This window comes from Chlamydotis macqueenii, chromosome 3 (genome assembly GCF_036417535.1).
Source record: "Chlamydotis macqueenii isolate bChlMac1 chromosome 3, bChlMac1.mat, whole genome shotgun sequence".
In the NCBI taxonomy this organism is placed as follows: Eukaryota; Metazoa; Chordata; class Aves; order Otidiformes; family Otididae; genus Chlamydotis; species Chlamydotis macqueenii.
Window position 1 is genome coordinate 83,276,366 of NC_141558.1, and position 19,674 is coordinate 83,296,039.

General features: G+C 41.3%; 1 protein-coding gene across 3 annotated transcripts in view; it reads left to right on the top strand.

Moving 5' to 3' along the window:
* Nucleotides 1-19,674, top strand: part of TTC7A (tetratricopeptide repeat domain 7A) — a 180,021-nt gene that overhangs the window by 6,800 nt on the left and 153,547 nt on the right. For all 3 annotated transcript variants that reach the window (XM_086745752.1, XM_086745749.1, XM_086745751.1), the window contains exons 4-5: nucleotides 14,378-14,508; nucleotides 17,558-17,679. In XM_086745752.1, coding sequence (XP_086601878.1) covers nucleotides 14,378-14,508; nucleotides 17,558-17,679 — 253 coding nt within the window. The remainder of the gene's footprint in view (nucleotides 1-14,377; nucleotides 14,509-17,557; nucleotides 17,680-19,674) is intronic.

A 19,674-nucleotide genomic window follows, 5' to 3' on the forward strand; every position in this document is an offset into this window, starting at 1 on the left:
CTGCCCAGGCTACCTCTGCAGGGCAAGTAACAGCAAGGAGTTGAATTATTTAAAATTCATTTATACTTTATGCTAAAATTTTTTCTCTTTCCCCTTTTTTATTTGGTATGTCTGCAAAAATTCTGTTGATCCATAGCATATTATTGCTTTTTGTTGAACTACTGTTAGCTTATGCATGCTGAAACCTTCTTTAAAGACACTCTTGAACATTGCTAATAGTAAAATATTTGCAGGGGTCATTTAGGCAACATTCCAGAAGAGCCACCATCGTGTCTCTTTCAGGGTGGAACTTCGATTCCCTGCTTAATTTCTTATTCAGATTTTCAGAAACAGGAGAAAGCAGTTGCTTTAATAGAATATCCCTGTTCATCCAACATTAGTTAAACGCTAGAACTTTGTATCACTTCTTAGTATGAACCTAAAACCATCTTGGTTTGGTGTATTGTGGGTTGTGCCTATATGCAGAATGGCAGTATAGGTTGTCAAGCACTCAGGATTATGCTGGAGAGGTCATGGAAGAAAGAAAAGTCGAATCAAAGTCACTCACACTTGTCCTTTTACTGTTGGAAACAAACAAAGATGTAATGAGAAAAATACAGGATACACTGGCGGAGCTGCATAGATTAAGTCAATGGTAAAAATGAAGTGCGAACCAGCAAAACTGAGATTAGTTTTTTTAGAGCATCTTCGGAGCTCCACAACACTGAAGGCTGGGCAGTGAGCTAACTCACTGGGGTCTTCCTCGGAAGGTCTGTAGCACGTAGTAGGTTCATATTATGGTAAGAAGCACAAGTTTGCACCCTTGTGATTGGACTGTAGAAGTTGAACAGGGAAAAAGTTTCTTGCTTGCCTTGCTCAGTAGACTTGCACCCAAGGTGAGTATCAAGCAGTAAATGTTGAAGTTACTTACAAATGCGGGGACTCGAGCAGTTGACAAGTCACAGGAGAAATAGCAGAGAGGGCAAGACTCTTCCAGCTTCTCAGCTGGCTGCTTCTACTTGTCATGTTTCTAAGTCCTGGCGGTGTAAGGAGAGAAGTCCTGTAGGAACTGTGAGTAGAGCTCTGACAACAGTTCCCAGCCTGCCCCCCCCCAACGATGACTAATTTTAATCTGTTACAGCTAGTTAATAGGTGTTTGGTCTCTACTTGTCTCCTTCGTCCCCATCCTTTGTGAAGTTCGTTCCTCCTTAAAACCTCTGCTCAATTCCAGTACTGCAAATAATCTCTGATGCAAGCAGTTCTATCTGTTGCATAAAACAATATCAAGTAAGCAGACTTGCTCTTATTTTGCATCTAATTCATTGGGACATGTTGTGGCTTCGTTACGTGGTGTTGTCCATTTGAAACAAGCAAGTAAAAAAGACTTCAGAGCAACGTGTAGCTGCCACAATCTGTTGGTTTCTCTCTGGCTTTGCTTGCTGCAGAAACCCTGCAGAGATCTCTGTGCCCAGTGGATAAATCTTCCTGGTAGTAGAGTAGGTCACAGCCTAACCCTTTAGAAAAAGAAGTATAGCTCTAGCCAGGGCTTCAGCATACCTGAATTCCAGGTTTATAGAAAGGCTGTTATGTTTTTGCAATATTTGTTGCACAGCTTTTCTTGCTGCACTGTATGAGAGCATGCTGAGAGCTGTATTAACTGGAGGAGACTGTTGCGAGTCTGAGTGATGAAGGCTCAGGCAGGGCTGATGTGGCGTGTGGGTCCTGTCATTGTAATGACTGAGAGTGACTCTGGCTTGCTGCAGTGCTTGTGAATAGGATGTGTGGTGCCAGAGCAGCTGTAAAGTGAGTCAGCCCAGTGAGGAGGAGCTCTCTCTGTCCTACTGCCTCTCTTGCTCCTTTTCTCCCAGTCCATCCTGCAGTAATTTTCATGTTGCTATTGGCCATTTTCAGCTCAAGGTGAGGGTCTAATTTGCTTAGCTCCAGTCTGAACTCTCTGTACAGTCAGAAGTTGACAGTTTTGAGGTGATTCATCACCTCCTCAGATGACATCTGACATGGATGAAGTGCATGGTATTGTATAGTACAGACTCCTCTTTGGTGACTGCAAGAGGAGGCTGTGGACTGACTTGTTCATGAGTGTCCAAAGATGGGTGCGATGAATCTGTTACCAACTTGTTTCTAAAAGTGTTTTGTTTTGGTTTTTTTGTTTGTTTGTTTGTTTTTTTAACTTTAGAAAAGAGATCCGTTGTATCAAAAGGCTGCAGTGTGAGCTTGACCTTTTTACACCTTAGAAAAATCCATGTGGAAGAGAACAAGATGATGCTCTGTCTGCAAGAAGCCTTGATCGTAATCTGTGTTTTGTTATAACAAGTGAAACCACAAGTCACACGTACAAAGACGTGAGACTTCTAGTTCAGTGGCTTGGAGTAATCTTTATTTTGTTCTTGAACCCATTTAAGTAATTTAAAGATATTTAAGATCTCTAGTGTGACACTTCTGAAAAACCATAAGGTCATGAGAAACTGGTGAATTGAGCCACTGGTCTTTAGAGCCCTCCTGAGAGCTGTGAATGCTATAGCTGAAAGCAAAACCTTGAGTCTACCACGTGAGGGTTTTTCCTGAATTTGGTAATGCTAAGCAGCCTGGAGCCTGCATCCAGGTTCTGGGTTCAGTTGAGCTCTTTGTGGGTTTTTAGGGTTTTTTGTTTGTTCATTTTGGGACAAACTGTTGATCTTACACAACCATAGGAGAAACAGGAAAATGTGTCTTTTAAAACCTCATGATAATGAGGTTAGTATTGCTTGTATATTGTTCTGCTTTCTCCCCATATGAAATCTTTGTCTAGGGTTTGTAAAACCGGAAGAGGTTGTTTGGAGGTTATGGTGGTGTCCTTAAAGGAAAATGATGATACCACACAGAGATAATAAACAGAAAAACTGACCTTTTACTCAACTAGTTTGAAAACAACCTGCTTGGTTTTAATAATGGTTTTAAATTGACCAACTGAAGCCTCGAAATTTGAATAATCTATTTTAAACTTCCTGTGTGCTTGTGCTGCTTAATTAATTTCTTATTTTGTTGGTTTGCAGAACTATTAAAAACATGTAGGTTTGCATTCAGTAAACACGTCTGGTATTAAAATTGTTCATTCTAGCTAATCAGAGGATATATCACCCACTTGTTCATACACTTCACTGGAGTCTTTAATTTTGACATTTGCTTGTGCGTCATTCATTTTCTAATACGGATTTCTACAGATGATTAATTTCCTGGGTGAGATTTGTATTTGGCTGCACTTGTTTGGAAATTAGAATAAAATGTATGGTTAAAGATAGCTTTATTGCAAAGCTAAGTTCTGATAAATCTACTTTTTCCTCCTCTCTTTAAAGAATTTGGTTAAGAAAATATTTTCAGTTAAATTGATGAATGTCACTGGCTACAGACAGTGTTTTAATGCAGTGTTTCTGCGAAGTGTTAAAACGGGTAAATTTCTTGTTGTTTGCATTTTTTTAATTTGTAGATTAAAATGGGAAAAATAAGGTTTCCTCTTTGGTTTTATTTAATCAAAGCTTTGGTTTGTCAGCTTCAAACAGCTAATCATTGATCGTGATTTGTGGAGAGAACTGTAAGGGAGAAAGAAAGGTGGATTTTTTTTCTCTTTTATTTTTTTTTTTTTTTTTTTTTTTTTTGTCTCCTACCTGGAAGAGAGCACTTCTACTTTAAAGACTCATTTCAGTATTTCATTGCACTCTTATTTCAGATCCAAAGCCAGTAACTTCTCTGGTTCAGGTTTTTTTTTGTTTTTTACTAAATGCTACCCATCCTGTAATGCAAGGATATGTTCCATTTTAATAATGTTAGTGGGTTATTGTGTGTTATGGGCTTAATTTAAGCAGCTTTGCTTTAAAATAGAATCATTCTGAAAACAGAATTTCCAGTTAGCTTCTCTGGCATGAAAGTTTTGTCCACTTAGTTTTTGATGTGATGGCAATACTATTGAGTGTACTGGAAGACAGACTATGTGGGATGATTTTGAGTGCCAGTAGTTAGAACAATTTCAAGTACAGATAAACTGAGTTTGGAAATGTTACATAGCTTTACCAGGTCATAATTTATTTCATAATCTTTTTTTGAAAGTGAATTTACTTTTTGCAGGAAGCATTTTTAATTCAGGTGATGTTTTACAAACCTGTTAACAGGCTATACGTGCAGTTTCTGAGTCTGCTCCTCATTTCAGAGGGCATAACATTTTACAAGGTGCATTCTTTTTCCAGACAAGCATTTGGAATACTATTCTGCCTCTTGGATGCTGAAAACCCTCCTTGTGGTTATGCATCCTCTTGTGCTTGGGGTCTTTTCCACAGGCTGATTTTTAAGAGTTCTTGAAGTTCTGAACAAAAAGTTTTGCTGTAATACTTGAAAAGAGATAATGTATGGGGCTCTTACTATGTAAGGGCATACCTTGTCTTGTCAGCTGAGACAAGTGTAGGAAATGGATTAATGGAAGGTTGATGGTATTTTTCCATGTTCAAAGAAATAATTTTCTTTATCCTCTCTGGACATTAATGAAGAAAAAGTAAAAGCATGTTATAATTGCACATATCAAGATAAAGATGATCCATTTCTGTGTTATTGTTCAGTAGCCACATGACTACAGGAAAATCATAGAATCATAGAATGGTTAGGGGTGGAAGGGACCTTCAAAGGTCATCTAGTCCAAGCCCCTGCAAGGAGCAGGGACATCCCTGACTAGATCAGGTTGCTCAGATCTGCTAGTGGTACAAAAAAGAGGGAACCCAGCTCTTCTTCCTCTTCTTCCAGCACAACCTGATCAACCCCCTGCCTCAAAAAAAAAAAAAAAAGAAAGCAGAGTTTTTATCCTGCCTGCATTGCTACTTACTGATATGGGGACAATGTGCTAAAATGCAGCCAATTAGGGTGTAAGGGACAGGGAAAATCCTGAGAGCCTGAATTGCCTCCCTACACCTCCCCCGCCATTTGCTTCAGTGTCAGTTATGATGTCAGTTAGGAAGTGTTGACATCATGGCATGCTTACTCTAGGCTTTTACTTGAAAGTCTAAATCTTCTCTAAGATTCTTCTTCTCTGTTATTTTGAAGTGTGCTGACTTCCCTGGAGCCCCAATTCACTACTGTCTGAAACCTGTCCACCTTGGAAGTGACAGTGCTGGCTGAGGCGCTTGAATTCCTTGTAGTGTTCAGGAGGGCACCTAAGACTTCCATAAAGATAACACCAGTGTTCCTTGTAGTCTTTAGGAAAGTTTGTTGATCGTGAAGTGCCAGAATTATACTAGGCACAAAGTTAAGAGGAGAAAAGCATAGGTTTGGGTGAAAGTTGAGGGAAAAATTTTCTAAAACTTTGCTTTCACTTTTTTTCGTACAAATATATTACTCTTTGGATAATAATTGGCTTCATGAGGATGATTCATGAGCCACATGGCAGTATGTGGCTGTGTTAACCTAGATGTTGTTTTTGAGGTGATACACTGGCTTGCAGTAGTCTATTCCTTAACTGCTGTTTCTTCTACTGGCAGCTACTCAGTGAGGCTACTTTTGTCAGTAGCAATGGAAGAAAAAAATTGTTTGCTTTTTAATTTTTTTAAATCTTTTTATGCAATAAAGGGTCAGTCAGGGGCAGGACACACTTTGTTGGAATTCTTCTCTGATGAATAAGAATGGATGAGATTCATATCTCTGAACATTGAGATCTGTGGGGAGGTGGGTTCCTTTAAACAGAGCCTGAATAATAAAACTAATTTTCTTGCCTGGCCATTAGGAGAATTGAGTCCCAGCCACAAGGATGTGTGATGCAATATGACATTAAAAACTGAGTAACTGAGGAGAAAGCATTTTGTAGACAGAAGTTATTTTCACTTTTGCTTGAGAAGAACTGCATCTTTTAAGTGTTAATCCACATCAGAGAGAGAGAGACACTTTGTTCTATACCTGGTATATACTTCAAAGTGCTAGTGTTCACAATTCTGCCAGCTAGACAGGGAGCATGATGTTTATTCATGTTGGAATCAGAGTAGCTGTCTGGTAGGCAAAAGCCCCAGTTTGTAAATGCTGATGTCTTGATAAAACGGACTGGTATTAGTATGTCTTATTTGGGTTTTCAGAGTAGAAATTTAAAAGTTTGGAGTTGCTCTCAGGTTGTGACAGTGATGACTTTGAAGCTATTGCATGTTGGTGAATTTTGTGCCTCAGTGCTGCTGCTTTTCAGCTTGGATGTGAGAGTTGCCAAGCACAGCCTTGACGTTCTCTGTGCACTTAGGCTTCCTGTGGCAGCCAGGGAAGCAGGCTTTGCTCCTGTGCTCCATGTGCTCTGCTGTTGGATAGGGTAGTTTACTTTTTTGTTTACATTTTAGTAGTTTGTTTAGCACAATCTGCTATGCACAAATGCAGCATGGGTGTGATTTTGGACTTCTTGGGGAGAGTTAGCTGCAGGCCACTAAATGCAAATAACTGAACTTTGGAAAGTGGAAAAATAAAATAATTTCTTGTTCCTTTTTTTTAATGTGATTTGGTTTCTGTGATGGTAAAGTTTTGTTAATTTTCCACTCCTTTTATACACAATTGTAGGTGCTGGTTGCACACATGCACAAAACCTTATCTGCCTCCTGCACTATGATCTAGCTGTCTAGAGCTGTGGAGTCAGCAGCATGAGGAGACACAAGAATAGTTGCATATTCTTTTCTGAGGAAACAGGACAAGGAACACACAATCTTCATTTGGTAACATGAGATAACATGCTACACGCTTATTTTCGCTAAAAGAAAACAAGTACAAATGTACTCTCAGATGGCCTAAGCTAGAGGTAGCTTTTAGATGGCTATGATGCTGAGACTGTTGTGTAGCATGGTTATGTGTCCAGTGGCTATGGGAAGATTTCCATGTGCTGATTTACCTTGGAGTACGCTCCCCATGTCTTTGATCATAGTTTAAGTGACAGAGGAATGAGATTGTTAGTCCTCACAGGATATGTCTGTTCTAACAAAATATAAGTAGAGTTGGCCTAAGTGCTTGATATGAGTCAGCATAGTAAAATCTGAATTATTCTCTCCTTTTCTCCCTCCCGCTCCCAAAGTACACATGGGGGTGGGGCAGTCTGGTTCAGTGGTTGTGACTGCAGCTAGAAGAGAACATTCTCACTGTTGATACTGCCTGGCAGTGATGCAGATGAGCTCAAGCTGAATAAGTCCCAGTACTTGGTCATTAACACCATCTGTCTCCATCCACTTTTCATTTTTTCTTTTCTGCTTGTTGAATTTAGACCAGAGGAAAAACGTAATTCTTGGAGTCTGCTGTGAAAGTTTAGGAACGTGGATGTTGTTGAAGTCCTTTAGGTGTGGGGCTGCAAGAGATTGCTGTTCTCCCCTGTGTTGGTTGTGCCCCAGAACATTCACTGCAGCAGAGGTATCTCCTTAACTGCGATCAGATATGTCATGGAATGGAGATGGCCTCTTGTACCAGGACAATTAATACGTTATAGCAGTGGTCCCCAAAGCAGGTTGTGTGTGCCCCACAAGATGTGCAAGATAATCCACTGCGGGTGCAGGAGAATAATATTAGAACTTCTATTTATATTTATTTTTTCTTTAAAAGAATTCATTAAAAGTAAGCTTTCCTAATATATTGGATTGACAGTGGTGCTCTTGCTGAGTCTGTATGTCAGAGGGTCCCGTGTCATGTACAGCACACGAAGTGTCTTGTGAAGGAGTGGGTTCCACAGTGCAGAGATGCTCACAGGGGCACACTCGTTTGTTCCCTTACAGTGTATTGGAATTCACATGTGCCTGGTTAAGTAGATTTATGTATTATATTACCTAGTTTTAACTAAACTAACCCTTATGAAATAGACAAGTAGCTTAAAGAGTCTCTCAAAGAAGCTGCAGACTGCAGGTAGTACTGATAACACAAGCACAAATGAACAATAAGAAAATATCAGAGCTGACACTACTCCTAGCATGAACTCTTCATCAGGTAAAAGCAGTGACGATCTAATCAGTGATGTTTAAAGTCTGATGATACTCAATTCAGTACTTTAAAAAATTTAATTAAACTTAAATGTTTAGAAGTCTCTTGAGATTTCTTGCATTAGGCAAATGATGAAAAACCACATAACATTGGGGAAACACTTGTTCTTCCTGTTGTGGCAAAATGGCTGAAATAATATGCAGAAGACAATAGAGCAACAAACTAAAATGCGTTCCTTTGGAAGACACGTAGAAGACATAGCCAAAGACTTGAAGAAACAAGTATTAGAACAAATTACGCCATGTGGAAGGTTTGCTATACAGTTGCGCGAAAGTACAAATATTTCTAACGTGTCTCAGCTTAAGGAGTCTGCTAGATTCTAATTCAATAACAAAATACACCAAGAACTACTTAGCAGCAAGGTGGGAACCAGAAGTGCACAGAAGGCTGTAGGATGTCATCAGTGAGGTTAACTTTATATACATAAGACTTTCAAATAGAATCTTTACAATACTTTGTAATGAGATGGGGAGTGACCATGAAAATCTTTTGTACCACACCACAGCTCACTGGTTGTCTCATGGTCAAATGCTTAAAAGAGCTGTCAAACTTAAGGATAAATTATGCATTTTTGCTTTTACAAAAAGTCAAGTGTTCTGAATTTGCAGACCCTTTCTGTGTTGACAGGTGGCTGTTAGTAGCATGCTACCTAGCAGGTATTTTTGAATAAATAAATACATAAATATATAATAAATACATTGTAAAGTAGTGTGTACTGTACACATACTGTACACATACTGTACACATAACTGTACACATACGTTGGGTGTGCAAGTTCAATTTATTTTTTTACTTAGAGGGGTATATGATCAAACAAGTTCGGAGACCACTGTGTTGCAAGCTAAAGCTAAGATTCAAAGGTCTGCCATGAAGCTTAAGAGCAGACAGCTGACAGGCAGTAGGAGGTCTTGATATGCTTGGGAAAATGAGCATCTTTGGATTAAGGTTGCTGATTTCTGCTATACAGTAAGATATGCAGTGTGATACAGAGTATACATGGCATTGGTCAGGGGTAAGTGACTGAGGTTGGATTTCAGGAGAGTGCTTGCCACCTTCTGGCTTCACAGCCACTCAATGAAAAAGCTGTTTTAACAGTCAGCTTTAGCTGTAATTACAGGTCTAACCAGATAGAGTTCTTAATTTCAAAATAATTGAATTTACATTGTTAGTGTTGGTTGGTTGCATCTAGTGGGAAAGCTGGGAGTAGGGGTCTTGAGTTCTGCTTTGATGCAGCTAAGCAGCCTTGCACATGTTATTAAAATTTCGGGCTTCATTCCTCACTTATGTACAAAAATGTCTTCAGATAAATTTATGCAGTGTTATTGGAATTTTCTGCCTTTCTGCCTCTGAGATTTTTGCATTAAAAATACCCCAAGATTGTAACGGATTGATGTGAATATACTGTGGTATTGTGTGGCAATAATAGGAAGCAATGGGGAAGAAGTTTGTGCAGCTTTCTTGTAAAACAAAACTTCTCTCCTCCTCTTCACCTTCTTCATGAGGTGCAGTATGAATGAATGTATGTGTTCAAAACCAAAGGCTTCTAGGCCTTTCTTCCCCCTCTTCTATTTGCATTGCAAATAAATCCTGCTAAAAAACCACAGCTTAATTGCTGGGGAAATGAGTCAAGACCCATGACGTGAATTGTTTAAACTCCTGTGAATTGTGGCAGAAATAATGCACAGTACTGGGTCTTGCCTGTGTCAACTTAATCCCAGCTGCTGCTTTGGCTTGTTGAGGTTCAGACTATTTTGCTTTCCAAGACACTAATGTGATAGGTTGATTGAGGGCTGTGCTCGTAAGTTCAAACCTTAGCTGGCAGGACAGGCTGGTGGTAATGCCATCTCTGAAATGGTTTGGTTGTGCCTTTGACTTTTGATGTCTTTCAAAAGTGTTCAGTATTCTGCTGAACTTTGATTAGTCAACAAGCATGTGTATATGTTTGAAGAGCTAGTCCTAAAAATATACTTGTTTCAATGCTAATTGATTTTCTAGAGCCACACTTCTGAACTAGGCTGAAGGCCGCATACTGGAAATGAAGTGCACCCTTCCCTTGGGGACAGCTACCTGGATTGACCTGATGTTCGCCGCGGGGTGAGAATGTGCACACAAACAGTTTCCTTGTAGCAGTTGCCATGCAATATGTTCACACCCAGCTTACCTCAAGACAAATTATTTATATTTCTGTAGCTAGAGTAAAACTATTGCATGCACTCTTAGCAGCACACTGGCTTCTGGCCAGGATGGCCTGTCTGTGTGGCACAGGAGGATAGGTGCCATAACCTTGCTCGGCGGGCTGGGGCTGATGTTGTCGGCAGGGCTGTAAGTTCCACCCTAAGCTGTCTTTTGCTTCGAGTTCCCATAGTTGCGTTCAGCACGAGTGTAGCACCAGGACACCACCCAACAGGTAGGCTTCATGCCCTGCGTGCTGTTATATTTCTTTGATTCCATCCTTAGATTGCCAGGTAGACCTGATGCACCAGGGCTATGGAGTTTTAGCAGCTGCAGGCCAACACTGTTGGTGAAGGAAGTGTGCTGCTGCTGACCCTGAATTCTTGCACCTGTAAACCCACCGTTCCACAGTTGTGTTAATTCATCCAAGTACAGGAGGCTGTAAGTCTGTGTTAAAAGGGAAATTAAAGGAGCCTGTGAGTAGATATCCCTCCTACTCAGAAAAATGCTATTATTTGAACTAGTTTATGAACTGGAGGAAAAGAAGAAAGCCACGTTGGCCTCCTCTTATCCCTAGCAGTTGTGAAGTTTCTGTTTGTGCACTGAGGCTTTCAAGACCAGGCTGAGTAATGCCCTGAGCTGACCCTGCTTTGAACAGAAAGTTGGACCACAGACCTCCTGGGATCCCTTCCAGCATAAATATTCCCCTGATCTGTGTTGCTGAGAATCTGACCCTGCATGTCCATTTGCACATGTATGCTTCAGTGCTGGTAATAACATCACCTCAGAGCACTGGAGCCACGTGATACAATGTCTTCCCTTGGCAAGGACTGAGTGAGAAAGTGGAAATAAGCCTTCATAAAATCTCTTTCAGTTTTCCATAAATGAGAGCAGTGTATTTCCAACTCTAGGAATAAATTATTTCAGTCAGTGACACCTCTTGCAAACCTTATGGGGTTTTTTTTCCCTGACATAAATGCAGATTAACTTTTGAAGGGGAGAAGAAAGGGCAAAGATTATAGAAAGATCAAGAGCCAGAGGTAAATCTTCAGGATAACTAGAGGAAGTGAATGGAAGCCATATTTTTGTGCAGGAATGAAAAGCAGTGTTTCTATACATAGAAAGTTACTGCTTCTGAAGTGGGTAGAAAGAGTTTGTTCTTTTAAAAAGGATGATATGGAAGCAAGTTTCTCTTTAAATCTTCCACTTGGACCATACTCTATTAGAAATCTGTATAAAACATTCTTATGATATGTATATATGTATATATATTTAATCACCTGATTCATATGAGAAAAATCTTAGCATAGATATTATAAGTTGATATTGTCTTACCAAACTGGTTGTGAAAATACCCATGTCCTTTTACCTCAACCAGCTACCAAGAAAGCACATGGCTTGATGCTTTACTCAGAAGCTCATTCTGTCTTAGCAAGAGCGACACTTTTCTTGCTAAATCCAGTGTGGAAGCAGCATGCACTTTTGTGGCTTTCTGACACTTTTTGCTTTGCACTGTGAGAAATTAATTGATGCCTGCAAGACTAGGGAACTCTTGTTGTTATTCTTGTGTTCTTCACTTTGCCTACTGGATTTGCAGTCTGCTTGCTCTAATTTTTCTTTTCATTGCATTTTTGTGGTAAGGAAGAATAGCCCTGTTCAGCTTCTGTGGAAGATTTTATACTTTGATGACATCAGGTCAGTGCATATGGTATTAGCAGAAAGAACCATGTCTAGTGTCACATCATGTAGGTCTTTTTTCCTTCTTGCACTTTAAGAGTAGAAAAATGTGTGCAGTGTAGCACAGTATCTGTTTTAATACACTATGTATGCTCTGTACATACTGTGGCAAGAAACCTCTTCGGAGATGTTCGTTTGTTCTATTGTCTCTGTTCAGCCCCAGCTCTGTTTTTCTGACCAGAGATGGGCACGTTTGTTGTCAGTGCTTGGTGCTGGCAAAGGCTGCTTGCTTTCCTCCCCCACGTCAGAGCTTAGTGATAGTAGCTCCTTGCGGTGGGCTGTAGCATGTATGTAAATGGCTTTTTATCAGCCTGTTCTCTCTGTGTGACACCTCCCACGACAACCACCCCCACACAGACTGTGCTAGGATGGCTCCTGCAGTTGGATTAGATGCTGCATGTGTACGAATGTCAGTGGATTGTCCTGGATTTCTTTCAGGGCCCTCAGCCACGCTTTGCACTTCAGGGGATGGTGACTCTGAAATCCAACATTTCTTAAAATTTATTTTCAGTTAGGGGAATGACTAGAAATTGAGAGGTAGATAAAACTGAAATCTAAGAAGAATATTTGTAGGCTGATTGTTCTAGCTTCAGCACTGAATGGTTTCTTTTTCTGTACAGAGAGTTAATACTGTTTTTTCACCTTCATTACGTAGCAACAGGGTTAGGAAATAGAAGCTCTGAAATAACAGGAAAACAACCCATGATAAAAAGCTAGAGTCTTCATAGATGGACAAAATCTGTTACTGCATGCTGTACAAGGTGTATGTTAGTAGAAAGGAGGGAACACAGAATGAGTGTTAGTTAAAAGCAGGAAAATTGTAATTGTCCCTGTCCCCCACACCCTGTCATTTTGAAGTAAATGCACTCTCCCTGCTCTACTCTGGTCAGGATTTTCAAAGGTGAAAGGTACTAACATGTGTTCCTCCAAGACAGAGGTCCCTAAGCACCATGCACTTCTGACTTGAGAGAGGGCAGAAGGAGTGGGGAGCCACCTCCAGAGTTTGCACCAGAGGGGCATCTTCTCTTCTCAACCTACTGAACTAACTGCTTGTGCCTGGCTCAAATGTAAGACATGAGGTTCGGAAACTCCTTGCAGAGTAACCAAGAGGATAAACCAGAAACATTGAACATGGGAAGTAAACAAAGCTAAGGCTGCCTAGGAACCTCAGGCTCCTCCAGCATGAGCACTTGCACTGCATCCAGCCGTCATGGGGAAACCAGGCTCCCCATTGCCGCCTCACAGTGGTTTGTTGTCAGACTCCTGAAGTGATCTGTGTGGAGATGCTGTGCCATGTGGGGTTGTGGGGGCCCAGGAAAGCGTAGCTCCTTGTATGTGCAGCGGCTCCTCACATGGACCGGAATCCTTTGCTGTACACTGCAGTGGTCTAAATAGCTTCCTTAGAGAGGCTGTCCAGACACCTCTGTGGATCTGTGCCAGGAACACTACGGTTTTGTGTTATGTCTTACGCATTTTTCATTAGTGTTAAGGAGAGTTGTTATATCTAACACTTTTCACAACCTGTGTTGGGCTACTGGGTATCAGTGCAGTTGTCTTTGGTGTAGAAGACCGGTTTCCAAGCAGGGGTGTATTACTGTGGAGATCTGGTGTTGCTATGTAGATATGTAGCCTCTCCAAACAGGTTTAGAGATTAAGAGTGTACTAGTGTTATGCCAGACAAGGATCTGATAATAAAAGATTTTCATGTAGGGACAATAGCTGTAGGTCTCCAATTAACAGGCTTTTTGTTTGTAAGAGAGGTTGGATGGTGATACAAGAAAGAGTTTATGTAGTAAAAAATCCAGGGTTTTTTTTCCTTTCTTTGGAAAATAGAGTTATCTTGTGGTTAAGAGTCTCTTGTGCCTTGCCAAGAGCTTGCTGTGTGTTCATGTGCAATTTGCATGTGCTCAGATTTTCCAAAAGAGGCCTCAGATTTTCCAGATCTGTTTTGGTATAATTTTCCAGGTTTTGTGGTGTGGGTGGCTTTTTTTTTTTTTGTTGGTGGTGTTTTGTTTTGTTTTGTTTTGTTTTGTTTTTTTCCCCTCAAAACTACTGCTTATTGAGAGCTTCATTTGGAACAGTGGATACTTAAAAATTCTCAAATCAATGCCAGGATGTTTCTGAAACAGCACTTGCATTGAAGCACCCAAAAAATCTATAGCCATCTTTGGAAATACATGCCTTAATTTCTCTGCTTGCTCATCCCTACCGGAGGGATTGTATGTCCTTTCTTCATAAAGTATTTGAAAAGCACTGTAAACGCGTGCAGTGGCACTGTGTGTTAGAGCAGCATGACAAAAATGCCTTGCATGTGTAGGAATTATATTTTCCTGGGGATCTTTTCCTGAAAGTCAATAAAACAAGGGGGAACCCACTTATGGAAAAACTTTTCTGTCACCTGGTAAATGAAGGAATAACACAGCTATGCTGCTGTTGGTAGGCTTCAGTTAAAGAAGGTGTTGCCATTTTGCAGGTCTGTCACTGGAACGCTCAACCAACTCAATTGCCTCACGTGCTCGACTGTGTGAAAGGGAAGAGGAAGTCATGGCTTGTTTTGAGACAGCTTGTGTCATTGCCCAGGTGTACTTGCAGGAGCTTGAAAAGGTAAGAATAAATGTGCTCAGGGTGCTATGTGGTGGCCTGGGTGGAATTTCCAGGTTTTTGGCAGAAAAAATGATGGGGAAACGCCAAGTGATCATAGACGCTAAGAAGTATGAAAGCAAGTTGGAAGGAGTGAGGCGTCTCAGTATGAGCAGTTGCAAAACAGCAGTTTATCTGGTGTCTGCCTGCTTCCTCTGGGAATGAGGTCTGGAAACAAGTTTTGCTTGTGGTAAAGCACTGAATACTTCAGATATGCTCAGCTGGTGTCTCAAGTTTAGCTCTGCCTACTGTAGGCGAAGAGCAGGTTTGAGACCATCTAAGGAACCTGAAGGTGCACAAATCTGTGGGACCTCATGAGATGCATCTGTGGGTCCTGAGGGAACTGGCAGAAGAAGTTGCCAAGCCACTATACATCCATATTTGAGAAGTTGTGGCAGTCCAGTGAGGTTCCCACTGACTGGAAAAGAAGGTAACATAACCCTTGTTTTTAAAAACGGAAACAAGGAAAACCTGAGGAACTACAGGCTGGTCAGTCTCACCACTGTGCCTGGCAAGATTGTGGAGCAGATCCTTCTGGAAACTATGCTAAGGCACATGGAAAATAAGGAGGTGATTGGTGACAGCCAGCGTGGCTTCACTAAGGGCAAATCATGCCTGACCAATTTGCTGGCCTTTTATGATGGCGTTACAGTGTTGGTGGATAAGGGACGAGCAACTGATGTTATCTACCTGGACTTGTGCAAAGCATTTCACACAGTCTTGCACAACATCCTAGTTTTTAAACTGGAGAGACACGGATTTGATGGATGGATTACTCGGTGGATAAGGAATTGGCTGGATGGCCACACTCAGAGTTCTGGTCAACGACTTGATGTCCAAGTGGAAATTGGTGATGAATGGCGTTCCTCAGGGCTTGGTACTGGGACCAGTACTGTTCAACATCTTTGTTGGTGACATGGACAGTGGGATAGAGTGCACCTTCAGCTAGTTCTCTGATGACACCAAGCTGTGTGGTGCGGTTGACACGCTAGAGGGGAGGGAAGCCATCCAGAGGGACCTTGACAGGCTGGAGAGGTGGGCCTATGCAAAGCTAATGAAGTTCAGCAAGGCCAAGTGCAAGGTCCTGGACTTGGGTTGGGGCAATCCCAAGCACAAATACAGGCTGGGCAGAGAATGGACCAAAAGCAGCCCCGAGAACAAAGACTTGGGGATGTTGATTGATGAGAAGCTCAAAATGAGCCGGCAATGTGCACTTGCAGCCCAGAAGGCCAACCGCATCCTGGGCTGCATCAAAAGAAGTGTGGCTAGCAGGCTGAGAGAGGTGATTCTCCCCTTCTATTTTGCTCTCATGAGACCCCATCTGGAGTACTGTGTCCAGCTCTGGAGCCCCCAACATAAGAAGGACATGGACCAGTTGGAATGAGTCCAGAGGAGGGTCACGAAGATGGTCAGAGGGCTGGGGCACCTCTCCTATGAGGACAGACTGAGAGAGTTGGGGGTTGTTTGGCCTGGAGAAGAGAAGGCTCTGGGGAGACCTTATTGTGACCTTTCAGTAGTTAAAGGGAGCTTATAGGAAAGACAGGGAGAAACTTTTTAGCAGGGCCTGTTGTGATAGGATGAGGCGTAATGGTTTTTAAATAGAGTGAGGTAGATTCAGATTAGATATTAGGAAGAAATTTTTACAATGAGGGTGGTGGAACACTGGAACAGGTTGCCCAGAGAGGTGGTAGATGCCACGTAGATTCAAGGCCAGGTTGGACGGGGCTCTGAGCCTGATCTAGTTGAAGATGTCCCTGCTCCTTGCAGGGAGGTTGGACTAGATGACCTTGAAGGTTCCTTCCAACCCAAAGTATTCTGTGATTTTTACTAGAGAGGGACTACAGACTGCATAACAAGTGTCAGCATGAAGGAGCCCAAGAAATTTTACATATCTGCTGGGTAAATGACACACAGTAGTGGATACTGAGCAAACTGAAAGTAACCTTTTTAGGTCAGCCATAGCAGTTTAACTGCCAGTGCTTCAGCTTCTCCAGGTGGAACTGGAGGAACCTAGACCATTAGTAGCAACCTTAGTCAGTAGTTGGCTAGGACGCTGTGTTAAATGAGTACTGTGAGCCCTGCACTGAGCTGTAATACATGCCACTAATTTGCTGGGCACATGCTTAGTGGTCTCTTTCTGTAACTTTGCCCAGCTGAGTAGCAGGGCACACCATGGGCTTCCATGCTCTTCCTTTGCCGCGTTATGCTTGACGCCAGCAGCACTGATGGCAGTGCGTGTTGCCATTTTTCTCTTAACTTAATAGCTTTCGACCTTCTGACCAGGTATTTCTGCTCTTCTTGGCAGGAAAGGTGTGTGTCTCTTCCAAGTTTTGTTTTTAATTACATTAAAACAAGAAAAATGAGCTTAGTACATACATAAAAATTCATTCAGAAAAACAGATAACAAGTTGTATGGTCTGTTTCTGTGCAGGAAAGCTGAATAGCTTTTTTTAATTTAAAATTAAGTCCACACAAGGCAACTTTCAGCAATGGAAGCCGTTCGTTACCAGTAAGGCAGCAAAAGCAAAAAGGGTTTGATGAGGTGAAACAGAGGAAAGGCTAAGATTCTTCCATCAGGACTTGTGATAGCTTACTAACTCTTAACAAATACTTATGTTGTGTTAAGCTAGACATACCTATTCAAGCATTGCGTTAATATTTCTGTGCATGATGCTGGATCTGTGTGGTTGGAGTAGTACTCTTGAAGCCCTTGGTTATTAATGTGTAGCTTTCTACTTACTTTTCTAAACGTTGGGAAGTGGTAAGGAATGGTGTTTCAAAACTTATATTGCATGCAGAATGTTTCATGGAATTCACTGTATAGTTTATTTTAAAGTTGACTTTGAAGGGTTTTTTAATAGCTAATGAAGGTAAATTTTCAAGCAGTCCGAGGAGGAAGTGATCTGATGGCAAAAGTGAACATTTTGTTGTTGGAGATGCCAGTTTCTGATGAGCCAGAGACTAGTTCCAACAGCTCTCTGTAATCCTGGATGTTTCTTTCCTCCCCTCACAGACCTTAAACAACACACATTCGAGGACTATCAAGGGCAGCAATGTGACTTACTCTGAGTTTGAACTTTCCTACTTCCTGGAAGCAGCTCTGCAGAGTGCCTATGTGACTCATTTAAAGAAGGGGTAGGTGGATGCAGATGTTAATAAAAATAGATAATGTTGCATGTTTTGTCTCAGAACAGATGAAGGCTTATTTCTTTGTGTGTGTTCTGTTGCGGCTTTTTTGCTGCTGGCTCAAGTCCCCTCAGTGTCCTTCTCTGTTCTATTTGTCTCTCTCTGTCTCTCTTAAGAGTCCTAAGCCTCGTTTTTCCAGATCCACAAGTAGGGTGGAGTAGAATAATTTTGTTGTCTTGACTCAGCTCTGTTCCCTGTGGAGATGAGGGGAGTTTGACCATAAAGAGAGAGTAGAATTTACGCTGCTGCGTGCTTTTAAAATGTTCAGCCACAGGGCCTGGTTTAGAGCTCAGTGAAGTCTTATGGGTAGTTTAGTTTGTTTGTTTGTTTAAGGTTTTAAATGTCTGATCAAAACCCCAAATCTGTGTGGTTTTAGTAGAGAGAGTGCATGCAGGAACAGTGCTGCTCTGGGGAATTTATTATGCCTCCGAAATCCAGCTCCCAGTGAACCTTGGAAGGGCAAGAGAAGTTGGTATCTGCATGCCTACAGTGAATTTCACCTGAGAAAAACCTTCTCAAGAACAATAAAAAAGGCATTATAAATGCCCACTTCCAAAGGCCATTGGTGAGAGCACACTGTTCCCTGAAACAGGCCATGTCTTCAAAACGTAATCAAATCTGTTTAGCTGATGCAGAGACTGCCAGGTAGGGAGAGTGTCTCTTTACCATGTGTAAACAATACTTCAAGAATCCATCCTTCTCTGATCCTGTTCTTGCAGTGTATTATCCCATTTGTTCTCAAGGAATCAGGTACTGAATTTCTCACAGCTCTGTGTAGTATTGCTGCTCAAAGTTTTTAGAACTTTTTAAAGCAAACTGTCTTTAAAAGACATGCCAGTGAAAGATATTCTCGCTCATTTTCTTCACTCCTTTTTCTGCTGAGTAAAATGGAGAAGAAAGCGAAAAATAAGAGGAAACTGGGAAAACTAGGAAACAAACAAAAAAAAAACCCCAGTAAAAATCAGTTTAAATTCTTCTGTAGAAAATTTATACAATTTTTTTACTCTGTTGTAGGGGAGGGTTACTTCTTGTTTAGGGCTTTTTTTGCTGGTTTTTTTTTCCCCCAAGAATGACTTTAAATGCAACTGTGAATAGCATCTGTGTTCCCCATTCTTTCATTAAAAGCCTGCGTGTACAGTGAAGCTGGACTCGTAAGCATATCCATGGGAGGTGCCTTGTTTAACCCAAGAAGCTTATAAATACGCAAAGCCCAAATATTGTGAAATATTAGTCACCTAAGTACAAGTTTATGTGTAAAGAAAGTATAGGCTTACAAGTATAAGTTGTAGTCTCAGTATCACCTTGGTAGGGGACAGGTATGTGGTATTCCTGGGTGAGTTGGTGGTTGACCAACTGTGCCACAGCGTGCGCTTTCCCAGTGTTTTGCCATTCTCATGGTGAACAAAAAGCTCTGGTCTTGCCGGTAAGCTCATTAACTATGTACTAAAATAAAATCTCATTGAGAACATATGGCACTGATGTCCTCTAGGCACCTTTTGAATATCAAACTCTCTCATGTTAATTTTATTTAGCAACATTTTAAATTCAGTCTTCATCAGTTCAATATATCCAGTGGGTTGTTTTAGCTTTTACTGTGGGCCCTGCTTGCTCCCTTCCCATGTTATTTTAATGACAGCCTTTAAAAAAAACCAAAACAAAACCAACAAAAAAACTCAGAACCCAAAACCACAAAAAACCCTAAAGGGAAACAATTTGGAGTGAAAATGCATGTATGAATTAAGCAGTGCTTTTGCTTATAAGCTGGATTGCTGCAGTAGCAGCAAGATGTTCTCTGCAGCTGTCTCCTGATGAAAAAGCAACCCGGTTGGTGTGACAGAGCTCCCATGGCTGGGACAGGAGTGGAGCCCCACATGCTCCTCCCCTCCTCCAGTGCAAGTGAGAAACACCAGCCAGGGAAATGAAAGTGCCAGTGGGGAAGAACTG